This window comes from Notothenia coriiceps, unplaced genomic scaffold (genome assembly GCF_000735185.1).
Source record: "Notothenia coriiceps isolate Sejong01 unplaced genomic scaffold, NC01 NC01_scaffold00032679, whole genome shotgun sequence".
NCBI lineage: Eukaryota > Metazoa > Chordata > Actinopteri > Perciformes > Nototheniidae > Notothenia > Notothenia coriiceps.
In genome coordinates, this window is record NW_011365380.1 from 140,256 (window position 1) to 148,895 (window position 8,640).

At 36.3% G+C, this 8,640-nt stretch overlaps 2 protein-coding genes across 3 annotated transcripts; both read right to left on the reverse strand.

Moving 5' to 3' along the window:
- Positions 1–737: 737 nt before the first annotated feature.
- LOC104961034 (liver enriched antimicrobial peptide 2) lies at positions 738–2,987 on the reverse strand. Of its 2 annotated transcripts, none has more exons than XM_010789234.1 (3): positions 2,835–2,987; positions 1,575–1,714; positions 738–1,243 (listed from the first exon to the last, which is right to left on the reverse strand). In XM_010789234.1, the coding sequence occupies exons 1-3, from the start codon at positions 2,898–2,900 to the stop codon at positions 1,222–1,224; spliced, it is 228 nt and encodes a 75-aa protein (XP_010787536.1). In that variant the 5' UTR covers positions 2,901–2,987; the 3' UTR covers positions 738–1,221. The 2 variants fall into 2 exon arrangements, 1 of the variants encoding a protein (XP_010787536.1); XR_800052.1 differs by lacking the exon at positions 2,835–2,987 and adding an exon at positions 2,287–2,318 and having other exon boundaries at positions 751–1,243.
- A 1,185-nt stretch (positions 2,988–4,172) lies between these two features.
- Positions 4,173–6,952, reverse strand: LOC104961033 (lysosome membrane protein 2-like). Its single transcript, XM_010789233.1, has 4 exons — positions 6,868–6,952; positions 6,315–6,366; positions 6,016–6,168; positions 4,173–5,513 (listed from the first exon to the last, which is right to left on the reverse strand). The coding sequence occupies exons 1-4, from the start codon at positions 6,879–6,881 to the stop codon at positions 5,475–5,477; spliced, it is 258 nt and encodes an 85-aa protein (XP_010787535.1). The 5' UTR covers positions 6,882–6,952; the 3' UTR covers positions 4,173–5,474.
- Between the last annotated feature and the right edge of the window lie 1,688 nt (positions 6,953–8,640).

Genomic DNA, 8,640 nt, shown 5'->3' on the forward strand with positions numbered 1-8,640 from the left:
TAATGGGTTCATAGTTTAGTGAAAGGTCAACTATATGTCAATTTCAAATCCTCTTTTTTAGAAAGACGGAAATCAGAGTCTATTGGCCATTTTTCACTATTTTTGCTTGAAAAATACAGTATAAGTCGCCTACTAGAAAAATGAACCCCCACCTCAGAACCAAATCATTGTATAATGCATTTAGAACTATCCAGTGAGGCCTTTTATAAGTAACTCTTTACTATAGAGTTAAACATTGTATCAGTAATATTTTATAATCAGTTTACCATATTAGATCAAATCACAAACGAGCTGGTGGCAAAGTCATCTCCCTAAACCTGGTTCAGATCGCCCTCCAGTGGTGAAAAAGAACAGACTTCAGCTTTTGATGCATCCATTTTCTAGGAAGGTTGTAAGATGTATGACACATGAATCCCTCGATTAAAGGTAAAACATCGAAGCATAAAACAGTGCATGTGTGCATTAATTCCAGCTTGATAAGAAGGAGGCAGCCTCACTAAGTTAACCATGTTACCTGTTTCAGGAATGAGTCTAAAACATTCATTAATGCAGAGCAAACATATTTTTAAATAATCAGATCCACTCTGCTCATAAACAAGAGCAGATTTAACATATGTTTCCTCTGACCCATTCATGTCATGTTTCACACAGATGGGCCATTTCTTTTTTTTCACCAACCAACATAAACGTTTTAATCTTCTTCCATTGCATTAAAAGAGTAGAATGAATTGTGAGGAACATTTTTAATTTGTTCTGAACTTGGTAAAAAAAGAAGAATGTGGACATACAACCTCTTGTAAAAAAAACATTTAAGTGTCTACATTGTTCACACTATTTACAAATACAAATATAATAATAACAAGAACAGATAAACTCACAAAAATGTGCAAGTATATTTATATTTTCTTATTTAAACATTTCAGCATGTCTGATAATGTATTACAATTGTTATAATGCAATTGTAAGAAACAATATTGCTCTAGATGGAGCCATTTTTATTTGTTTGTGTGAATTCTGCATTTACAGCTTTGTTTTTCTGCAGTGCCAGATCAGAGAACTTTAACTGAATGCACAGTCAGGAGAAGCATCAGCAGGTCTTCAGTTTAAACCAGATTATTACAACATTAAGGTGATTTATGATTCATCTTGAGACTGGTCACTTGAGTCCATTAGGCAGATGTTTGTTTTGTCACATTGAAGGTGTTTATCTGTGTTTCCTCTTCAGAAGGAACATATATGTTTCCTGTAAAGATAAGGAGCAACTTTATTGCAGGGTCATAACTGTCTGACTTTGTCCAAGCCATGCAAAACAGACGTGGACAAAACTTCCCACGCTGCACAAATACAGCACAGAGAAACGATTGCATGTTAAGTCTGTGAAAACTCCAACCATGGTCACATGTCTGTTAAATATAATTGAATGTTATATCTTATTTCACATTAGCGACAAAACAATTAAGAAATATAGACCCTAACATTTTTAATGAGCAACACATCTTCGTAATGTGAAAGTAAGTTCCAAAATGGGTCAAATGTCTGATTAAGTGTACAATTTCAGAGGAGTGTTGCCGTACCTGCAGTAGTTTGTGCCACACTCTAAGTGGTCCCTGCAGCTGGCCCCCACAGGCTTCATGCTGTTCCAGCGCCACAGGAGCGACCGCTTGGTCCGCTGTATCAAACCATTCCAGTCTTTAGGCACAGGCGCTGATTCCACCTGCAATAACACATATAAGATTGTTAAGAACTGTGATGACTCGCATGATTGATGGTGATCGAATCAGAAGCATGTCATGCCCTCCTTGACATCATGTCAAGCATGTCATTCTACAGAAAAGGTGGAATCTGGGTGATACAAATCTGCTCAAATAAATTCCTTCTAAAAACATCTAAAACCTGTTAAATAGCAATAACTAACTCTTAACTTCATGAATCCACAACAAGTAGAGCTTAAAGTATTATTATTTTTTAAATTATTTTTATACTTTATACAAAGCTTATTTGTATAGGAATGTCACTGGTGTTACGTGTTGCCAGGAAGAAGAGTAACACCAGTGACAATTTGGAGAAAACACTACCATTTTAACAAAATGGCTGCAATGTGTCAGACCAAATATGGCTTCAGTCAATATCAAAATCGTTTAACTCTTCAATACAATACATTTTCCCATTCAAATGTTCACCCCTAGGGCTATGCAATGAGTAACACTAATGACAGACTTGAAAGACGCACGTAAAATTTGAAGATAAAATGACACCTTTAACAAACAAAGTAAGTATCTGACTTTCCTTATGTCTTTGTCCACTGCACTGCCTCAAATGATCTCTTGTTACAGGAGGCACTTCAGAGACAGTACATTATTTCAAAATAAAAGCGTTTTGTGTAGCAGTAACACCAATGACGTCATTTTGGGTGACTAACATTTATTTTATATTATTAATAATAATTTGCGTGTTATATTTAATGCTTGTAATGTTATGTAAATATAAATTACATTTATTTATTGAAAAAAAAATATTTTAAATTAAAACTATAGGCTCCACTTCCATGTAAGTGCAAAGTGACAAGGCAGTTCCTTGAACTTGGCATTTTAAATAAATTTCAATTTATGTATAAAACCATGTTTTTTATTTTTTTTATTTAGTACCATTGCATAGACAATCTCTATTTATTCAACATATATAATGAATGTGAGTATTAGATCAACGTCATGTATTTTGGTGTCTGCAAAAGTAAGTGACAGCACTTCCACCTTTTCTGTAGAATGACATGTTCTATATTAGCAGAAAATAGATCAAATAAACAGTAACAGAAGGATATTAACCCATACACATACCTGGATGGCACATATCAGAGACAGAAACATTGAAAGAACGACGATCTTTTCTTGAACAGTCCTCATGTCGTTCGCAGATCAGGTTCAAGAGAGTAGAAGTTCTGCGGCGGGGCTGGTGTGCTGCTGTGTCATGCAACGTGTATTAAAGGCTTTGATTAGGGTTTGGGAGGAGTTAGCTGTTGACAGATATCAAAGATTAATACTCCAATTTAGCTACTTTAATGACTCAGGCTGAGGTTTAGAAGCTGATCTGAAGTCATTGCCAATGATGCAGACCTCATTAAACAGTCAAACTTATCCGTTTTATAATGACAGACAGAGTCAAAGTTTATCGAGAGGGAGCCAAAGTACACTTTAACCCTGCAATTGAGGACAATTCCACGTAAGAGAGTTGTAACAGAAACCTCAACATGGGTCTCGGTTGTAGAAAATGTATCCATCCACCCATTTTACCCGTGGAACTACAGGATTTTGACTGTGGGAGGAGGACGCTGAAGGAAATCCATGTGAACGACACAACAACTCTATAGTAGAGATTGCTTACTTTTAAGCCATCTTAGTGAGAGTTTCTGGCCAGCGTGGCATCTTTTTTGACCAGGCCAGTGACCTGCAGGAATCTGTGGCTTTCCCGACAACCTCACTGCACCCGGACAATAAATAGTTCCACTAGTATCAAGTAGAAATAGTTCCACTAGTATCAAGTAGAAATAGTTCCACTAGTATATCACGTAAGAACATGGAGTGAACACAATATACATCAATTTATTTGTTAACAATTGAGGGTACATTTCAACCTCAAAATGTGTTCAAAGCATAGACTGTATATGGTTCAAAGCAGCAATGGTAACGGGCTGAAATGCATAATATAAAATAAAGTAGGTAATTTAGGATGTTGACATGTAAGAAAAATGTATGGAGTAAAAAGAATATAATGAGGCATTATCATTATGTAAAGCTACATCTATGAAAACAAAAAATGTATTTAAAAAAATCTGAATATCAAATGCAACCTCAATTAAAAACTGTTAACAACATTATTTTACTCATTTAAAGCAGGTGTGATATGTCAGTTTTTCAAAATACTACGGTGCACAACTATTAGTCATATTGGTTAATCTGTTGAAATCAAGAGAGGTGTGTGAGTGTGGTTGTAAGTCTCCTTGGATGTGTGTTTGTCTGTGTGTGTACTAAGGTCATGTGATAAGTACAGTTTCAAATCCGACTTTCTACGTTTGTCACTAATAAATTAGTCAGACAAATCCCTGAAGTTTGTCATAAGGACATTCTTGCTTAACTGCAGGGTGACATTATATCAACTATTCACAGGAAACACAAGGAGAGGGTTTGAAGCACAGCAGGTTTATTAAAGGTTGCGGCAAATGGCAAGACAATGTTCAGCTTGTTAGATATTTGACCTATTGACCTATTATGTAAACGGTGATTACATATTGATTATTACTTTGTATGGGTAGTAGTGTAAACAATAATCTGTAACATGTGAAACCAAGACCACAACAACATTAAAACAAGTGAGCCTGTCAGTTATGTGTGTGAAATAGTGGTTATTCATATAGCAAATTACACAATGACATTCTACAGTACTTAGTTCTGGACACAAAATCTATTTCATTTAAATCCAATAGGCTGTTGCCAAAGAAAATAAAGAAAAACATGTATTTTTTTACCCAGATCCTAAATAAAGTAACAATAATCTGATCCAATAATGTTATTTAGAAGTGCAAAATTGAACCATATCATTTATGGACAATTCGTGGTGGTTAAAAAGAAATACATAACTTTCTCTTTTGCAGTGTCAGTAGCAGCTGGTATATCAGTAGGAGAACTCATGGAGACATCAAATATAACAGGGTACTTTACACCATCATGGGACAAGACATTGTACCTTGCACAAGACATACAAGTACCCTTTATACTGCTTTTGTTGAAGTAATACACATTACGATATTTGCATATATTGGGATTAAGTGGATTTCCATTTAAAGTTACAACAGACTAAGAGTACAAGCCGAGATGACTTTATATTCATGACATCAAGAATAAAACATTATGCCAGCAGTCGTTTTGCACAGCTTGACCTTGTCATTCACTTAGAGATAATACGGAAAAGTGAAATGTTGGTGTTAAAAAAAAGAAGGATGTGTCTCTTGCATTAAAACAGCGTTGCTAACTTTCTTCCTATACTGATGCTTCAACAATCTCACTAGAGCAGGCTGAAAACAGGCCTATTTCATAAACACACACACACACACACACACACACACACACACACACACACACACACACACACACACACACACACACAATTCCTGGGGGTTTGATCATTTCAGAGCCCATAATTAAAAAGGTATAAAAGACAATCTTTAAGATTTCATTAAAAAAAAGGGATTTGATCATCAATACAACTTCCTTGTAAGGGAGACATTAACCTCATCCCTGTAACAAACCTCTTCACTTTGTTTTCCTAAAAACATTGGATTAAAAAGCTGGATAAAAAGATGTAATTTTGGTCATTAATTGAACTATTACTCTGGGGTTACTGGTAGGAATTGCAGCTCCATTTAACACGTGAATTATTATGCAAATATGGCAATCCTCCTTCTTTAAACGTACGGTTTGGTGCTATGACGAGAGCAGGGGCTGCCGTTCAGCTGTGGTGCTCTGAAAGAGAAAGCACACACAAAAGAGTTACCTTAAGACATTTATGAAAACCATGTCCATTTATTTACATTTATGTTTAAATTATGTACAAAAATACATATTCTAGAGAAAAAAATATATAATATGTTTTTTTTTTATTGATGGGCAACGTTTATATTCTCACTCTTCTGCTTTATCTTCTATTTTGAGATGTTTATATTGTTTAATTGTTTATTATTACTCTTTTTATTTTCTAATTATGTGCAATACTTTGTTTTACATGCTGCTGCAACAACAACAAAAATCCCAATTTGGGATCAAAGTTTATCTTATCCTATTCAACTTTGGCAATTGCCACTTCAAATAATATTAGAGTAAATGATTTATGCTTGTTTTCAAAATGACCACTTGGTCTGAAATGAAAAATGAAACATTATTAACTGATTTATTATGAATGAAAATAATAGTTTTCTGCAGCTCTAACGACCGAACAAACTCATGAATGTCCATCTGAAGCGCTCACCTCGGGGACGTTCTGCCGACACATCAGGAACATGAAGATTCCTCCCATAATGATAGCAATGCCGATCAGCATGAAGGGGATGTTCTCCACCACGCCCTGCTCCACGATTATCTTCCTCAGCTTCGCCGCCGACGCATCGTCAATGACAACGCTCTGTGTAGATGGTAGCAGAGAGAGATACAGCACAACCGACAAGACGGTAGAAAAAGAAAAGTTAGGTTATCGATGTAAGTAAAAAGTTGTTCTTATTCTGCCATTTCATGTGTGTAATTAATGTCTCAATTATTGTGTTTGTGTACCTCATTGAGATAAACCACGGGAAGGATCACTGTCCTCACGTTTCCTGTTTGACTGAAAGAAAAAAAGGAAATTATTCAAATGTTTTGCATTTCGTTCCTATAAATTAAATGAATAAATGTCAAAAAGACATTCAGACAGCTGTTAATATTGCAATGGCTCTCCGTTTAAAGTAAGTATACATTTAGTTGTACATCTATTATTGACTAGTGCTGCTCAATGGTTCAATACATATTTTTAACAGAACACCAACATGTAGTTCAGTTTAATATCTCTCTATTTATTGCTGATTGATATTCAACAAAGTGATTGGATATTTTCCACATAATGTGCAGCCCTTGTCTAGACTCATATTACATCAAGATTGTTTTCTCGTCAAGTAGATCCACGAGCGTCCAAGAGTCCATTCATAGTGATGATGCTGGCATGATTGCTTTACTGTTATGGCAACCCTTTCCTGGACCTAGGTAGTCATACATCTGTCACCGCGGCGCTGCATTAAAGCCAACAAGGGGGTGCCGTGACATGAGACTGATGAAGATCTGAGCTGATTACCTGAAGGAGGACATTTTCTCAACAAACACGTTGACCTGGAGCCGTTTGGCAGCTTGAATAATGATTCCAGTTAGCTGCAAAACAGAATGACATTTGTTAGGAATGTATGGTTAAAAGACACACCTGTCAATCCTGATGAATGAACATTTATGTCTCATTATAACATTTAGCAACAACATATTTGCCAAGACAACAGCTAACACACCAACAACAGCGGATGAGGGTTATTCTACCAGGGAAGTCGTACAGGGCACCGCAACCCAGTATTTATGACAAAAGTCGCAGTACTTTGACCAATCCCAGTGATCTCATGCAGTCACACAATGGAGATGATCATATAACCAGGAGAAAACCAGACAAAACAGTAGCTTAACAGGGTTCAAAGACTGATTACAATAATAATGCCACCACAGTACATGTCTGAGTTAACTAAATAGAAGTGAATTCAATTGAAACAAAAGTGTGATTCAGAAATGCACGCTGAATAACGCAAATGGAATTAATGTTCTTGTGCATGTTTTTTTCCTGAACTATTTTACTGTCTTTGATAGTCGTGCATCACAATGTATATTTACTTTTTTTCTGAGACTAAACTTCAATTTACAAGATTACACATTCAAAACGATGTCAAGGAAGACCTGTAAAAATCAGCATGAAGAAGAAAGTTAAATATATACTTCATGCAAAGCAAACACTACATGGCTGCCGGAGAGAGCCATGAAGAAAGCATGGCAGCGTGTATCTGCAGAAATTGAATTTCCGGTTATACACGTACAAGGATGAACAACAGTGTATCAACACTTTGTGATACTGAAGTGTTTTTCTCAGTCTATTTCCTTTTATTATGGATTTATTACTGGCTCAACCACGTTATTACAGAATTACACATGATAAGAGCTGTTAGAGCTTATCTTCGGCGACAGCTCCGTTCCACGTACCAATGCTTTAATCTTTAACCGATTTTACTCCTGCTTTGTGGGTATGGCAAGGGCTGGCAGTCACAAAGCTGAGATACTTCGCCATCTAGTGGTAAACATTAATGATACTGTTTTTTTTGTAATGTACGTTTTCATAGCAGCTTTGTACATTTGAACTATTTTTTACAACCTGAGTGTATAAAGTAAATACAGAGTTTAAACATTGTGTACACGGATAATTGTCACGGTCTGTCTGTTTTCCTGTTTTATTTTGAAAGGTGTTCTTATGTCTGCTTCCTGTCTCTGTGTTTTGCCTCCTGTTTCATTACTGATTCTGTTCCCCTGGGGCCATTGTGTTTTTCCTGTCCTGCCAAGCTGTGTCTTGTCCTTTGATTATTTCTGCATGAATTTAAGTTCTGGTTTTTCAGCTGGTTTTCTTTGAGTTTAATAAGGAGAGAGTTCTGGTCTGTACAGCTGTATATCCAGTCAACCTTGAATAAAGGTTATTTTATGTTTAAACCATTGTCCGTCTGCACTTTAGATGAACCTGCTCTGCTCACCGCTGACAACTACATTTCCAAAGTCCCCCTCTACTCAAAAATGTGTTTGTTACTTTACGGTAATGTTCATTCATTGTTAAGAATGATATGTGCATGACATTAAGGATTTTGGGAGATGTCCCTGTGGGCCATCTAAGCTAATTTACAGATGGCCCTGAGCCCAATAGAGATTGCCCTGAAAAATGCGCGCGGACGAAATGGCACGAAGGGTTTGGGGGGCCTCCCCCTAGAACATTTAGATTTTTCCAGGTCTTACTGTAGATGCTGTCTGGTGCATTCTCTAGACTGAGTTATAA

Coding starts and splice junctions, on each gene's coding strand:
- LOC104961034 (XM_010789234.1), bottom strand. CDS start 2,900: ATGAGGACTGTTCAAGAAAAGATCGTCGTTCTTTCAATGTTTCTGTCT. Junction 1,715..2,834: donor CTCTGATATGTGCCATCCAG/GTATGTGTATGG, acceptor GTGTTATTGCAG/GTGGAATCAGCGCCTGTGCC. Junction 1,244..1,574: donor TGTGGCACAAACTACTGCAG/GTACGGCAACAC, acceptor TTATCTTTACAG/GAAACATATATGTTCCTTCT.
- LOC104961033 (XM_010789233.1), bottom strand. Junction 6,169..6,314: donor CCGTGGTTTATCTCAATGAG/GTACACAAACAC, acceptor CCATCTACACAG/AGCGTTGTCATTGACGATGC. Junction 5,514..6,015: donor GTCGGCAGAACGTCCCCGAG/GTGAGCGCTTCA, acceptor TTTCTCTTTCAG/AGCACCACAGCTGAACGGCA.